The 16,969-nt window shown below is 35.2% G+C and overlaps 1 protein-coding gene and 1 non-coding gene across 2 annotated transcripts; both read left to right on the top strand.

The window, feature by feature from the left end:
* The first annotated feature begins 250 nt into the window (after window positions 1-250).
* On the top strand, window positions 251-357 carry LOC120281562. Its single transcript, XR_005542699.1, has one exon. It is a non-coding gene; the product is annotated as a small nucleolar RNA R71 (small nucleolar RNA).
* A 12,607-nt stretch (window positions 358-12,964) lies between these two features.
* Window positions 12,965-16,909, top strand: LOC120281424 (vesicle transport protein SFT2B). The gene is made up of 6 exons (XM_039288265.1): window positions 12,965-13,226; window positions 13,314-13,367; window positions 13,732-13,805; window positions 14,014-14,131; window positions 14,269-14,327; window positions 16,333-16,909. The coding sequence occupies exons 1-6, from the start codon at window positions 13,113-13,115 to the stop codon at window positions 16,409-16,411; spliced, it is 498 nt and encodes a 165-aa protein (XP_039144199.1). The 5' UTR covers window positions 12,965-13,112; the 3' UTR covers window positions 16,412-16,909.
* Window positions 16,910-16,969: the final 60 nt, after the last annotated feature.

The raw sequence follows: 16,969 nt of genomic DNA, 5'->3' as shown, positions 1-16,969 counted from the left end.
ATCCAATTTCTTGCTCAATGCCTCTACTTGGGCTGCCAAAGATGTAACCGCATCGATCTCATGAAGTCCGGCCACTTTCTTCCTTACCCTTGCATTCCATTGGTAGCTATTCATGGCCATTTCTTCTACCAATTGTCTGGCTTTATCTGGGGTCTTACTCCCCATTGTACCTCCTGTGGCGGCATCTAGAAGTTGTCTTGTACTTGGATTTAACCAGTTGTAAAAAGTTTGAATGATCATCCATTCGGGAAATCCGTGTTGTGGACACTTCTGCAAGAGATCCTTGAATCGCTCCCACGTCTCAAACAAGGATTCAAGCTCCATCTGAACAAACGATGATATCCCATTACGAAGCTTTACCGACTTTCCCAAAGGGAAGTATCTTGCAAGGAAAGCTTCGACCATCTCATTCCAAGTCGTGATGGATGCTTTCTGTAAAGAATAAAGCCACTGCTTGGCTCTTCCCTTGAGAGAGAATGGGAAAGCTCTCAATCTGATAGCGTCATCTGAAACTCCGTTGATCTTTAGCATGTCGCAAACTTCTAAGAAGTTTTCAATGTGATTGTTTAGATCCTTATCGACCAAACCATTAAACTGAGCTGACTACTAAATCATCTGGATGAATGCCAGCTTTGGCTTGAAATTTAGAGCTGTAATCAGGGGTCGCACAATACTAGATTGTGTGCCCAAAACTGAGGGTCTGGCATAGTCAGAAAGTGTTCTCTATTATTTATTTTGCTCTGCCATATTGTCTGGCCCTTCAACTTCTATTTTAGTTTGATTGGATGGTTCTTGCACAAGTTCTTTACCCCTTCTTCTGAGTGGATGTTCAAGTTCAGGATCACCTTCAATGAATTTCGAAGGGTTCCCTCAGGTCATAACCTGGAGCTGCACCAAAAGAAAAAAAACAAATCAGAATGATGATAGAATAAGGAGATGTGAAATAAAATAAATGAATGAATAGCTAAGATAGCAAAGTGCAAAGTATCTCTAAACGCCTACTCCCCGGCAACGACGCCAAAAACTTGACATACCCCTTACGTGTGACCCGCAAGTGCACGGATTTGTCGAAGTAATAAATCCCAGGTGAGTGGGTATTGTATCCACAAGGAGTAGGGAATAAAAACACCAAGATTGCTACTTAACCAAGCGAAGATGAAACAATAATTGTGTAGACAAAATAAAAGAAATAAGAAAGAGAGGCACAAATAAGTGAGAGGAAAGGCAATCGATAAGAAGTAGGGTACCCAGATATTGTTCCGCCTATGATTATTGCTTCAAGTGCAAAACCAACTATTATGCTTCCTAACTAATGCTTAATGAGTCGTGGACATCCTAAGATACATGGTCTCAAACCTAAGGTCAACCGTTACTAACTCTACACTATGCCCCACCGGAGAAATTGATCAATCTCAACACCTCACACTGTGCAAAGTTGCAAGGCGCTCCAGGGATTCCAAGTAATAAACCCTATTCCTATATGTAAACCTAACCCTTTGGTCAAGGCGAAAGGCCCTAGTCACAAATAAGCCCCAGATACTAAAGTTCACTTCAACGCTTCACTCCGTCTCTCGCGCAACTAAGCCCCAGCGGAGTTCATCCTTTAGCACTTCACTCTATTGTGACCACAAAGAACTCTAGAAAATGGAGGTAGGATAAATCACATCAGAAGGGAAAGGGGATGCTCCGCTACCTCTCGACTCACCCTCTAGACCCTCTACATACAATCTAGCTTTGTCTAACCCTCATGGTGTGTCACTCACTCACGAAGATTACCAATATGAACTCTCAACCCTAGTGTCACTCTAAGGGAGAAATCATTCAACAAGAATTCAAGATTAGAACTTAATTAAAACATCAATTAAGGGAAGCATAATAAAAGGTTAATGAAACAAATACTACCGAGGGGTTTAGCTCTCCATGGAGCAAGATACAATCAATAGTAAAATCTAAAGTAAAAACAAGTAATCCATAGGAAAACCCCTCGGTAGTCGTGTCGATGGTCTTGTGAAGTAGCCTCGTCCTCTCCAAAGGTCCCCTCGTCAAGCCTAGGGCACATCTTGCAGGATCGGTGCCGACGAAAACTCCCTTAAGAGCTATCTTCCAAGAGAAACGCGGTGTCAAAGCCATAGAACCACTCCAAAAGCCTTGCCAATACCTCTCTAAACCCTAGCCACAAGCCTCTCAAAAGTTGGAGAAAAGATGAGAAAAAAATCCTGAAATTGGGCTAAATCGCGACTTTATTAGTCTGAAATCGGGCATCCAAACGGCCCTGTGGATGTTCCACAGGCCCCTGTTGATTCTTTGGAATTCTGATTTTCTGCGGGCTGGGAACAGTAATTGCTACAGTGATTTACTACAATGCCTGTTGCAGTACCCAGCCAAAAACACTCCTGATTCACACTTTTCATCGAGGCAACATAAACGGGCAAACGTTTATACCGTAGATCGCGTCGCTTCTTCAATAAAAAGCCTCATTGGTAAAGATCTTGATATCATTGCACAAGTCGAAATACGGAAATGTGACTGCCTTCGTGCCCCTCCAACTTATTGTAATTGCTTGAATACATGGAGGTTGGTATACATTCTCGTATCTTTGAGCCCAACTTGTGTCTTCACATTTGTTCCTTTCAAGATTTCATCAAATAATGCATTCAAGATCTACATTATCTTCTTTCTTATATATTTGCTCCACAACCCTACATGCACCAAAATAACACAAATACACATGTATGAGCACTAAAACCTGATAAAAGTAATGCTCAACGCAAGAAAAAAAATACTTCATATTACTAATACACAAGCACTTATCAATCACCTAAGTTGAAGTAGGTTGGGTTCATTTGGGTTTGAATGGGAGTAAAGAATTGGTTTGGTGCAACCAATTGAGGATTGATTTGATTTGGACTCAATGTGTAATTGAGTTGGGTTGAATTTGGGATTATGTTGGTTGAGATTGATTTCGGCTTGGTTAAAATTTTGGGCTAATGACTTTGGGATAACCAGTTGAAGGAGAATTGGGTTCAATTGAACCAAGCTAGTTCAAAAGATTTTGTATAAAAATTGGAATTGGTTCAATGTTGGTTAATTAAATTGAACTTGGTTCAGTAAAAATGAGGTTGGTTCAAGTTGGTTCAGAAGGGTTTAGGCCAAATTGAGTTGGTTGTGTAATTGGAGACTAGTTTGATTATGTAAGGTCGGGTTTGATCCAATTGGAGTGAGTTGGCCCAATTAGAGAGTCAGTTATTGGTTTTTTGTATTTTCTTTTGGGTTCAATTTCTTCATAAGCCTGCTTTTTATTTATTTTATTCCATTATCTTGTTAGATGGGGTTCAGGCTTGGGACAGAGTTTCAGGTTTAGTGAGAAACCCAAGGGAGACCAGGTGAGTTGGTAGTGGCTACTATTTTAAAATAATTGGTTAATTGCTACTATTTTAAAACACGTGCTTAATGGCTAGTATTTTGAAATAATTGTTTAATTATTTCATTTTATTATGTTTAATAATTTATATACTTATATTGATTTGCCGTTGTTGTGCAATAACAATTGTATTGATACATCTGGTTCTGTACAATTATATGTACTTTTGACTATAGAGAATGCATGTATATATGTTCTAATTATTCATTTCAGGTATTTATTTTAATGGTTATGTGTACCTTTACTTTGAGATGATTTGTGAAACTATGTGTGCATATTAAAATGTTTTACCGTCAATGCTTGTGGAATTGGTTTTCATTCCTGGTATATAAATGATATTATGGATTTGGACTTTATGGGTATTATGCATGTATTGTACTGTGAAGCTTTCATAGATTTTGATGGTGACTATGCACTTTGGTCCGATGCTGCAGTGAGGGTCCCACGGTCCAGCTTGATGGGAAGCGGCGTGATCAACCCTGAGTTTACCCCTGGTCAAGAGGTGCGTAGAGCCATTATCGGGGTTTAGTTCTGTTGAGAATCCCGGGGTCACCGCATGGGGATCTCAATATCCAATATCATGGTTATGAAGACCTGATGGCTCTCAACCTAGTCACGAAGGCGGCTAAGTCGAGGAGTGTTTTTAGGCTAATGATTTGAGATCAGTTTTACAGTTCAGTCATGCAAAACATGTTATTTTAGATTGTGATGAGGGGGTGAAGCCCAGCTGTCGCTCTTAGGAGGACTGTTTATCACAAAAATTTATATTTCTTTGGAAAATTGATTTGATGATGATTCGTGATGAATTTATGTTTTAAAAGCTCTTAAAAGTTGTATTTTGCCAAAAATTTGGTATTTGGGAAAGTTGAGAAATTATTTGAAAAATTGATCTTTATATTCTTTATATATGTTATATTTAATTATTTGAAATTATTGAGCCACTATCGACCAACTGAAATGTGTTACAGTTGCAAGAGTAGGACCCTACTAGATTGCCTGTGCGAGTATAGAGCCAGTCAAGGTTGAGTTCAAGGTTACAGTGGGCCCCTTTTCTTTCTATTGTTGGTGTCATGATTTTTTAGCAGTTGTACCCGCATGTTGGGAGTAATTATGTGTCTTGTATTCATATATTTGAACTTGTAGTTGGTGTAAAGTTGACAGTTATGTTTGTAAGTCTGATTTTGTTTTAGAAGGAGTATCAGTTTTCCAGTTAAAATGGATTTTTAACTGATGGGTGCCACATTTACCTCGGTAAAAGAGGTGGGTGTGACATCTTTTGGAATCAAAGCTGTAGGTTGAGATATCCCTGGTTGGTAGAGATCACGGGTTGTGATCTGAGCCTAAGTGTAAAAGTCAAAGTCTAAGCTTAGAGGTTTAGGAGTGAATAGACCATAAGGTAAGGGCCTAGTAGAAATTATTGAGAGTCACTAATCGGGTTAAACCTAGGTTGCATATTACAAACAAGGTCTAATACTAGAGTTTGACATTTAAGGAAGAGAATTGAGCATGGCACTGAGATCAGAATCACATGTTGAGAAATTTGTCGGAATTGGTTTTATTCAAAATAAGTTAATTTGAAGATGCCAAAGAGGGTGTTTGGCATACTCCTTATTGACTGGCGTATAATGATTTGTAGTGTGATTTGAAAGGTGCTTTGGACATACCCGTGCTTAAGATATGGGGTTTAGCACGTGGGTAACCAGTCTTCTTCATCACATTTCTGTTGTTTCTTAAAAGGTGTGTCATGATGTGACATTGATTCGAGCTTTGATTTGTTAGACTTTGGACGGACTATAACCAGCTCCTCTAAGTGTGGTTTAGTTGTGTTTAAATAGAGGATAAGATCATACCTTCATGTTTCATCAGTGGAATAGTAAGTGTCTTAAAGATTTTCGAGTAATGGAACCAAGGTGAGTGAGACGACTAAGACGTGGGCCTCCTCCAATGTCTAATAGAGAAATAGTGGAGAGATACTTTTTGGAGGAGCAGTAGAGAAAGGAAGAAGAGCATAGAATAGAAGAGGAGGAGCAGAGGAAGAGAGAGAATGAGCGGAAAAGGGTAGAAGAGATGGGAACCCATACTGACGCTCAAGTATCCTCTAGATCTACTCTTGTTGCCTCAGCATCTTCTAGTTCTACTACTGCGCTTGGTAATCATGAGCAAGCAATGACTGATGTTTATGTCCCATGGGCTCATTATGTGGTGACCATGAATACCAGAGATTTTAGCTCTATAGTTGCTTCTGAACTGAGGAATATTTACATGGAAAGTTTTTACCTCAACGAGACACACATGCTAGAATTGAGAAGGAGGTATGGAATTCTTGAGGAGTTTGCAACGGCATATGATGATGCCCATGCAATTCTTAACTATGGTGCAGCGGTTGAGCAATGGAACAGAGAAAGGTTACGTTGCTACCGTAGACAAGGGTGAGATTCAGTAGTTGTATGAGGACTTGTGAATAGTGGAATAACCTATTTGTATTATCGCTTGTGTGCTTAAGATGTTTGTCTTCCATCTGTATATCTTTAGTATGCTGTATTTCTACCTTGTGAATAAGAAGTTACTTTTCTCCTGGATTGTGAAAAGTTGCAATATTGTTTTATTGTCCGAGTGCTGGAAGTAAGGAAGTCAGAGTAGTATAACAGAAAAGTGTTGTATATTGTGTACAACACCATATAAGAGATATCATCTTCACTTTGACTGTCAGCAAATACCTGATTATACTTTTAGAGGATTTTTGTGTATTGTTGAGCAGATTTGGAACAAGAGAATAGGTGTTGCAACAAGTAAGTGAATTCAGTAATGTCAGATCGATGCCTGCTGAGAAAATTTCGAGGACAAAATTTTCTTAAGGGGGAAGGATTGTAGTACCCTGAACCTTTGGAAACCTGTAAGGAATTTTATTCAGGGTATTATCATAGTTGCAATAAGATTTTCCTACAGAGCAATTTTGTTGAGAAACCCAAGTGAAAAGCTTAAAGACCTAAGTGTGAAAGTTTATAGAAGATTTTGGGTTCACAAGTAATAAAAAGGTTTGATATGAAGTAAATGTGGCATTTAAATAACTCTGAGCTTCAGTTCAGTATTTATTCCGGCATTTAAATATTATTGTCTCCAAATGAGCAATGCTTAACCCTGCCTGTGATAGTTAAACACTGACCTTGTTGATAGAAAATAATAACGGTCATCTGATATTCAGTCTCGGGTCACCGAATGTAAATAAATAACCTTTGACACTCATAGTAAATTTGGAGACAAATTTTTTTTTTAAAAAAAAAATCCTGCCTTGAAATTTCTATATTTCTAAGATCGTATTTCTAAGTTAAATTTTGGTGAATGACGTATTCGGAAATATTCCTTTATTAGAATATTATACTCCTTATTTTGTCTAAATTATTATTTGGAACTCAAATTCATATGTACTTTTTTAGTGGATTACTTAATGGGCTAGTGAGCTCATGTGGTTGTTGTTAAACCTTTTTCAGATAAGTAGTAGATTGGCAAAGTCTCTAGCTAGCAGGCTCCCTATAGTTGTGTCACCCTTGCTGCTTTAGTTTTTAATTTATTTTTATGAACCCTAAAACCTTGTATGTTGTATTTTGGATTCATGTCCCCTTTATTTGTGTTCTATTTTTTGTATTAAATAAATTTGTATTTCAGTAGTTTGTTTGTATTTCTGCTTTGAGACAGGTTTTGAGGCCTTAGAAGCCCGTCGGGTCTAAGCCCTATGGGAATGCGGCCATTTGTGCGAGTGTTGGGTTCTGCTTAGTCGGGTCTGGGGCGTGACAATATTATCATCATCATTATCGTAATCTAAATTATAGCCATGGAAACAATTAGCATATGGTAGAGATTTTCATTATTTGTGACAAAAGGAATAGTTTGCTCCAATAATTGCTTTCCCAAAAATAAATATATCAAAAAAATGTATATATAATAATATAATAATATAATATTCATGTCAATAATGATGGAAGCAATAAAAGGAATAACAATGTCGAATTAACAATAACAACCAACTGTGATTGTACTCATTTATCATACCTACCATCCAAGCAAGAGTGAATGTGATACAAAGAAAACAAAAACACTATAATAAAACTTTGGATTTTGTGATACCCATATCAATATTGATATCAATTCTTGGATTCGGTGCTATTCATGTATTTTTTTTATTTTTTATATTATTGATTTTTAAAATTATAAATTAGATTTACTTTACTGTGGCCATTGTTGCCTTCATCACTACAAACGTCTCCGGCATCAACCTCTGCCAAATAGTACTCAACCCGGTTTTCATCTTCTAATATCCTGCTCCTCCTTCTCCTAACCATTATCTGTATGTATTTTCTCTAGGCTTAAAACATAAATAACTCAAGCTTTCTTAATTTAATTGCATAACTACACTTGTCCATTGTTCATTACATGTGTGTTTCTTTTGTGTTTTAAGAAAAAAAAATGATTTGGTTAACTTATGTTTGGCTTTCTTCTATGATGCCTACTTGATATCTTTAAATTGCAAATTTTCTTATTATTTTCTAATTGGATTTATGTTTTTTTGTTTTCACATGTTTGAAAAGAAATGGCAGGTTGATTCAAGTGATTACCTTTTTCTTCAAAGGAGAGAATATTATATGTATATATATGTATATATGTATATATATATTATGTTTATGTCACTTGTACAATGCGCATAGTAGGTAATTTACCATGAGTTTTTGATAAGTGCTAAACTGATCACATTTTCTATAACATTTACACTGCATTTAGCATGAAATTGTATTTGTTTAGTATCTCATTAGTATGAAATTTTATTCTTTTGTTCACAACGACCTTTATTTCTTTTTAGGAAGAAAGAAGCAAATTTGAGGATATTTTGAAGTAAAATGAAGCAAGTTGATGAATCAAGGCTGCACTACGACTCACAACGGGCGTTATGGCAACTCATAATGCCCGTTGCCTATACTTACCACTGCCATGATCAAACCGTGGCAGCATGAGCACACTTGTAGTAACATAAAAGCCATAAAGGCCGTTGTCAAGGCACATAACACCCAAAGACAGTCCCAGAACGTGACTTGGAGCCCAAACAACAACTTACTCACAATGGACGTCACCCATGGTGAGGCCGATTACTATAAATACCCCAATATTCTTTAAATTCAGGGAGACTCTTTTGCCGAATAATCTAGGACGGCTGGATTTCTGGAGATCTGAGTGGTGGAAGATGATGTTTCTTCCATATTTCAATGGATTCCGACAGATTTCTCAAGAGTATGTTAATGAGCATCATCAGAGAAGATCGCGCGTGACAGGCATCTTCAAAGATCATCATTAGAGGGCATGAGTGACACACGTCATCCGGACAATCTTGGGATCCTCTAATCCCCAACCTTCGAAAAATTATTGGAGAGAGTTAGTCTAGGAATATATTAAAAGCTTATTTATTCTTTATTTTGTCTTGTGATCTCTTGTGCTTTGATGCTTTGCTTGTTATAATCCATAAGAACCTAATTCGAGGGGAATTGTGTGTCTAGATCTCTCGGTTATTATTTATGAATCTTGATTGATTAATATGAATTATTCTAGTTTTCGTAATCATTGCATGTTCTTAATTGATTGTTACATGTTGATGTGAATGAGGAGGATATGCCCCCATGTTGATAACACCATGCCATGATAGATGTATGTATGTTCTAAGAGGTTAGGCATAGCTAGGTTTCTAGATTAGGGATTGATTGTCCCTTAGGCTTAGGTCTAATTGGTCTCTTCTCGTGGGATTCATGCACTTAAAGCAAACCTAGGCGACTGGGGTGGAAGAGATTCCATCTTAAGTTCCTAGTGGTTTAGATCTAATCGTCATGGCCTATTGGGGCTAGTAGGCCTTTGAATTCACCGGTTCGAACCTAGAACACGATTGACACTTAATGCATAATCAAGATACTTATAGTACATACTCCCAACTCCTTCTAAGTGTGCTTAATGTTATCTCCGATTATATTGTTTAATAGTGTTGTATAAGTAAACTAAAGAAAGAGCATAAATGATTAGGCTTTTGATTAAGTGAAAATGAAGTAATAGCAGCCTCTCGCTATTCCTGGGAAAATCTGACCTTCGTGTTCACCCACGAGGTATTACTTGATGACCTATACACTTGCAATATAACGGACCAATTGTAATATTAAGTGCATACTTGCATGCTCATATATTTACATAATTTACACACCCATAACGCGCCTGTCAAGTTTTTAATGTCTTGAGCATATTCCAGTCGTATTACAACAAATTCTTGCATAGGATTTTCCAATGGCTAGGCCCATCATGATAGAGAAGTTTTTTATTACCTATTATCAATAAGATAGAGGCTACAATTAATAGAATTAGAAAGATGGAGATATTATAAGTCCTAGGAGAATACAAAGCAAAAAGAAAAAGAAGATCTAAATGGGCGTAAGTTTTCTTTAGCTGCTACAATTACTGGGATCCTAAAAAAATGTAATAAAGGATAAGATTCTCTCTAATCCTCACATCCTTTATTTTACCTATATTAAAACTACTCAGCGTATATCCGTGCTTGCTAACAACATTCATTGCATTGTGATTAACCTGTTGAATTTTCAAAGGAAAATGATAAAAAATGTATTGATTGTTTTACTTATATATGTTCAAATCCAGTTTTTTGATACACTAGTAAAGATAACATGTTAATGATCTTGCATGCTTCAAATAGTTTTTGTTATTATAATTGTATAACTCGACCAACATTCTATAATAATCTACAGGAAAATACCAATTGATGATGAATTAAGATATCATATTGAGGTATAGAGGAAACTAAATGAGCAATTGGAGGCAAGTGTCACGGTACAATATAGTCCCTTAGACATATGTACATGATAAAGCTATGCTTGAGAATTAAACTATCGAGGCACAAGAATTCATTGTCTACTATTTATTCCCATGTTTTATTTGACAATTCAATTCATGATGTTTTGATATTTACTTGCATGCACATAACTTCTTCTCTTGATTTCTTTTTTTGTAAATTCTATGATATGAAATAACATTTTGATTCTAGATTTTTAGTAGGCACTAGGATTAATGATTTGTTTCTCTATAGGTCTAAAAGAAACTGCAAATGAGAATTGAAGTACAAGGGAAGTATGTGCATGCAATGCCATAGAAAGCTCAGGAAAGTCTAACTTTTGACATGAATAAAACTAGAAACTTAGAAACTACCAGTGCTTAGGTAACAGACTCAAACTTAAACTCTTTCTGGCTTGATGGAAAATATGAGTTAACTATGTGATTTCAAGGCCAAAATTAGGGAAAGAGATCTCTCTTGATGGTATCAAGAGGGCTCACAACTCGGCTGTCCAACCTTACCAAAATAGTGTAGTAGAGGAAGCTCAAGATGCCAAATTGGCCGCAAATGGTTCTTCTTTGGTGCTTGATTTGAATGTGAAGAAGAGCTAGATTTTGTTGTGGTTTATTTATATATGAACAAATCGATCTTAAATGTGTGACTTTTATTTCTTTGTGCTATACTTACTATTATATTCTCTGTATAATACAGAGTATTAATGAGTTAAATGTTGTTTTTGAAATATTCGAAACTCATTTGATTATTAAAAATTATTTGATTCATGTGCAAATATGAATATTATTAATTAATTATTAAATGAATATCTTTAAATAGTTTATTTTATTTAAGAAATAAATATTTTCATGTTATTAATAAAATTAATTAAGTATCCACTGTTGCTTCCTACCTATTGTTTCATTCTTTTTTTTTTATTAGTTTATTTTATCAAATTGAATTATAAGTAAGCATAGAACTTGAAATCATAAGACGGTATGCTATTGGTTCCCCAGAAGCAATTTTTTATAATATATTGAAATCCGCAAAGCCCTGGCCATCATATATACTAGTGTTATATATATATAATATATATATATATATGTATATGTATATATAGAGAGAGGTAATATTTATTAGGTTTCTAACTTTTCCAAACCAACCCTTTCGACATTTTTTCACATTTTTTCTATCCTTTATTTTTTTTACAATAATGATATTTAGACCTAATTGATAGGTCAAATTGGTAATCCGAATGATGTGGATGTCAAGTTGGCATTTATGTCAGCATCTACATCATTTTTTATTTTTTGTTTTTATAAAAAAATCTTAGTGTAAACAATAAACTGAAAGCCCCCTCCCTAAATTGTAAATTGTAAACTACCTTTTAGAGTTTAGGGTTTAGGATTTAAAGTTTAGGCCTTAGGGCTTAAAATTTAGGGTTTAAGTTTTTTAAATTTTGGGTATAAGATTTATAATACTTGGGTTTAAGATTTAAGTGTATTAAGGTTTAGAAAAAGTTTGAAAAATAATTCAGTGGACTCGGTTCGGTGGTAACTATCTCGGAAATAAGACGTGGCTCATTCTTAGCCATGAATATATAAATTTTGTTATTTATTTATTATGTAATATAGGGATATGTTGGTAATTATTTTAAAATATTGCAAAGATAGACAAAGAATGACGTGAATGCTGACATGGATGCCAACTTGGCATCCACATCATTCGAACAACTAATTTGGTCTAAATAGCATTACTTTTTTTTTTAACACTTATTATCTTAGTAATTTTTTATAATATAAAAAATATTTTTACCTCACCTACGTCGAAGCTTAACCTCTTCACATTTAGGCACATGCTCGCAAACACAGACTAAGTTCACGCCCGACCACAGGAGCATTGGTGCGAAGGACGAGCTCATAACCTTTTTAATTTGTCGATTAATAAAGTAAAGATAATTTAATAATTTTATATGAATTTATATTTAAAAATAATTTTTTTTTAAAATATTTTTTTTAAAGATATGAGGATTTTATCATGTTTAGAGAATTTGAGGATGTTAGACTGTAGAGATGCAAGTGGGGCAGGGAATTCCCGTTCCCTATGGGGACATGCCCTGACGAGACGGGGATTCTCTGAAATAACTCTCTGTGGTGCGAAAAATAGGGGGAAACCATTTTCCACCTAGTGGGGCGCCCCGACGAGGATGGGGAATACTCTCCTTACCCCCGCTCCTCGCAGGGAATCCCCATGGGGCGGAGATTCCCCATTCCTTGTGAGGATTCCCCAATAACAAAAATAAATCATATATTTTAATTATTATTTATTTTTTAAAAAATTCAATAAAAATATAATATAATATTGATCCAATATTTGGTTTTTTGAAAAAATATTTTTTTGATATTTATTAAAAATATTTTAGTAAAATATAACTTTTTAGTTCAATAGAACTTTAATTTAAAATAATTAAGTTTATATGGAGTACAATTTTAAAAAAAGAAAATTAAAAAAATATATATATATATATATACACCGTGTAACCCCTCATTAGAGTTAACTTTGATACTTAATCTCAATATTGGGGTTACAAAGGTACTAATTCTTATTTTGTAATCCGGACATCGGGTTACTAACCTCAATGTCGGGTTAGCACTTTATGTTGGGTGGGGGCGGAGATTCTAACACCCCACAGAAATTCCTGCAGTGGGAGTGAGTTTTGGGGGAACAAAAATGCACAGCAGCTTACGAAAAAGGGAAAAGAAAGGTTTCACTCTCGAAGTGAAATTGTCTCCGTTGTCGCAAGAGTTTGCTGAAACCTGAGTTCGGTCGATGGAAAGGATCAAAAGGTTTCAGCAATCTCTGCTGATACTGGCTGGGGAAGGAGAGCAAGAAGAGGACTTGTTGGGAGAATCCAGTGGATCCTTTTCCCTCTCTCCTTTGCAGGTCCTCTTTCCTCGATTTGTGGATTATGGTTTTTTGGATTGAGGGCTGTTCTTTTGTTCTGATTTTGGTTTGTTTGTTTTGGTTCAGAGATTGTATGGCTTTGCTTTGTGTTTGGTTGCTGGTTTCGCTTTCATGCTTCTGGTAATGCTTGAGAGTTCTTGTTGACTCCCTTGTCCTTTTTCTTTTTCTTTGTCAAATATTTGTTTTATTTAGATGAATATTTGTTTCAATTTTTTAAGAGTTTTGGATGTTAGTTCTGAATTGCGCTTGGATGAGAAAATCTATGGCATTATATGGTCAATCATAGAGCTTTCTTTCTTTCTTTTGGATTGTTGGATAATTTGGATCTATTGTCACTTGGTATGGCTTGATTGCTTTTGTGTAAATCTTGGCTTCACCAAATTTTCATGGCTAAAAGTTGTTACTAATCACTATTTAATGTCATTAGCTTGATCTTGAAATGTAAGGGTGGTTGCTGATTTTATGCCTTTTGTTTTCTTTGCAGTCACTGATTGTTTTCTACAGGCCCATTAAATTTGCAGTAATGTTCAGTTTTGGGAACATACTGGCCGTAGGAAGGTAAGTCATGAAGGCAACTTAGCTGATATAAATTGTATCAAGTATCTATAAAGAGTGAATATTTGATTGATCTAATCAAGTCTTGCTTTCATTCTCAGAAATTACTCCTTATCTCAAACAATCCTTAAGTAGGGAGTTTGGTTTAGTTGATTTTGTATGTTATACTGTTGTGAATTTGATATGGTAAAATTGGATCTGTTTGTGACAGCACAGCCTTCTTCATTGGGCCTGTAGAACAAGCAAGGATGATGCTTGATCCAGTCCGTGTTTATGCAACGATTATCTATATTGGTAGTGTCATTCTTGCTCTTATATGTGCACTTGTGGTAAGTTCTACTTCATGATGTTTCAAACAGATTATTTCCATCATCCAATTATATGTGCCACAAGGCCTTTTTTGCTTGTTTCATTGAGTGAGACTTATATGTGTTTATACTATATCATATATATTCTTTTTGGGCAGGTTCATAACAAAGTGCTGACAATGATTGCAATCATTGTTGAAATCTGTGCTCTCATTTGGTAAACCCATTCATTTGATGAAATGCTTATGTTTATGCGTTAGATTAATAAGCTATCATCCTTTAGTTACTGTGATACTTGCAAACAACAATGAATGGTGCTATAGATATTAATCGTTTCTGTAGAACATGAAACAATTAGATTTCAGCAATAGGTAAAATATTCACAACAAGCCTGAGAGATTATCTCTCTCAGGCCTCCTATGTGAAACCTCAAATGATTATTTTGGAGGTCTTTACAGATTATTCCACAGTACTTAAATTGCCATTCTACAAATCAATGGAATGCATGGCATTCCTGGCGTGCTTCCCTCCATCAAGACATCACTACTTGAAATTTATGAAATCATTGTAGTGAACATTATGACTTCGAATTTTGTGAGATCATTGGAGGTAACATTTTAGTGAACATTATTGTATATGATGTTTTCAACTCAGGACTTCTTATCACTCTTTATAAGGTTTTGGCTTCTGTCAATTTTCCTTAAAGGACTTGTCTTTACTATTTCACTGAATCAATACTCTTTTTGACTGCTATCTAAGAATGCTCAGTAAAAATATAGTTGTTTCTCTTGTTAATATGCTGTATCTTTTCTCACTTTTGCTTGTGCTAAACATCTTAATAGTTCAAATTCATATGATTCGGTAGTGTTCAACTACACAGTTTCTTAATCAAATTCTCAGGAAAGAGACTTGAAGTGAGTAGATGTGTGGATAAAATGCCATTTCTCTTGGTATTCTGAACCTACTTATTAGCAAATTAATCAGTGCTGATATGTCTGATGAAAGCTGGATAGATTGCTTAGAAAAGCACTTTCAACCTTTGTAGTTTTTCTTCATTGACACCATCATTTGTACTAATTTTCCTGCTTTGATAAATTATATGTGGGTATTCTTATGGGGAAAGGCTTCACTAATAATCCAGACCCTTTCAATTTGCTGTTCAAATATCTAGAGGTTCAGTTTATTCTTTCTTTTCAGATATTTGTTCTACTAGGCAAACATAGGTAAGAACTGAATTCATTGCATTATATATGATCCCTGATTTGGAAGTGGAGAGGTTCAGTGTCTTCTTCTTGTTACTTATCAAGAGTGGTGTACCTCAAAGAGCTGTAGCCTAAGACATATATCAAATTCAAAACATATATGCTGTCCTTGGATGTTTATCTCAAGTAACAGGATAACCAAGTTAAGATGCTTCTTATGCTACCTAAATTTAGGTATACTCACCTAGGCAGCCTGCTAATTTTAACTCGAGAATTGTTGTACTTATTAACCAAACCATAGCAATGTAACTTTGGTCTCCATGATGCTGCTATGGATAACTTTTTTTAAACTATTACTAATTTGCTGATATGGATACTTCTCTTTGAAAGTTTTATGTTGTTTCCTGTGCATGTATGTCTCTCATCAATTTTCTCTGTACTTTTGTACTTTCCTTCATAACACCTATCTTGAGGAAACGTTAACATCTGAAATTAAAAGAAGGTGTACAATCTGAATGGCTTTTTATATATTTCAAAAGTTATGCTAATATTTATGCAATTGTACAATTCCTTCAGTCAATTATGACATCATTTTCATGATACAAATGTCATCTGCTCAACTAAAAGAACTAGTATTCTTATAATCAAAATACACCTTGAAGACAAAACCATTTACTAAGGTGCTCTATATTTGCTAATCTATGTAGTGATAAATAAGTGTCAGACTTGCAGGCTTCTTGTTTGCATTTCATTTTTAATCATGCGTTGGATTTAATTCATCAACTGTTCATAAGACATGATATAGATGGTAAGAATCTATAAAAACAAGATTTTGTTTTTTTATCAAGAATTGTGGCAATTCTATTACCATTAAATGATTCAGATGGTATAAAATACAAAGCTTCTTTTCGCATGCTTTCCTTTTGTCTATTTTTTCTGGTTACCTTCTTTTGGTATGAATGTTCTGGACATCTAAAAAATGATAAATGCTTGCTGATTTAAATTATTTGGATCTCTCAGGTACAGTCTAAGTTATATTCCCTTTGCTCGAAGAATGGTTTCAGAATTGCTGATTAGCTGTTGTGACACTGAAATTTAGATTGGTGAAGCTCTGTGACCAAAACCTATCATTGAAAGGGACAAAGCATGCAAAACTGCTGATCATAAAAAATAACAAAAAATGACACAAGATTTTTCTGTTTGTTTGTTTTTTTTTTTCCCAATTTGTATGTGCATGTATTTGTTTGCAGGCTTGATTTGTGAGTGAAGAGTGTGTACCAAGATACATATGGAGAGCTTATATCGGCATGATCGTTTTTCCTAACCTTTTGCTTTTTAACCTACCCATGTGCTCCAAACCTGAACATAATCACCAACTTGAATTTCTTCAGCCACTTCTTGTTCTTCTGATGATCCTCGATGTCAACCAAGTTTGCAGCAATGATATCATGTTCCATCAATCGTGAAACAATGAAGTTGGGCATATGATCATTGTGGAACAGAAACTGGGCTTTGGTTCTCTTTTTCTGTTAGAAATTGTGAAGGTTTTGTCTCCAAAGAAGCATGGTTGACACTTGACTCCATTTTCCTTGTTTTATCACTTTCAGCATTCATACGGTTGGTTGTTTTCTCTTGATAACCATTTTCAATCTAATTT

This window comes from Dioscorea cayenensis, chromosome 17 (genome assembly GCF_009730915.1).
Source record: "Dioscorea cayenensis subsp. rotundata cultivar TDr96_F1 chromosome 17, TDr96_F1_v2_PseudoChromosome.rev07_lg8_w22 25.fasta, whole genome shotgun sequence".
NCBI lineage: Eukaryota > Viridiplantae > Streptophyta > Magnoliopsida > Dioscoreales > Dioscoreaceae > Dioscorea > Dioscorea cayenensis.
Note: the sequence above shows the minus strand (reverse complement) of the source record. Positions and strands in the feature narration are given on the sequence as shown.

Coding starts and splice junctions, on each gene's coding strand:
- LOC120281424 (XM_039288265.1), top strand. CDS start 13,113: ATGGAAAGGATCAAAAGGTTTCAGCAATCTCTGCTGATACTGGCTGGG. Junction 13,227..13,313: donor TTTCCCTCTCTCCTTTGCAG/GTCCTCTTTCCT, acceptor GTTTTGGTTCAG/AGATTGTATGGCTTTGCTTT. Junction 14,132..14,268: donor CTCTTATATGTGCACTTGTG/GTAAGTTCTACT, acceptor CTTTTTGGGCAG/GTTCATAACAAAGTGCTGAC.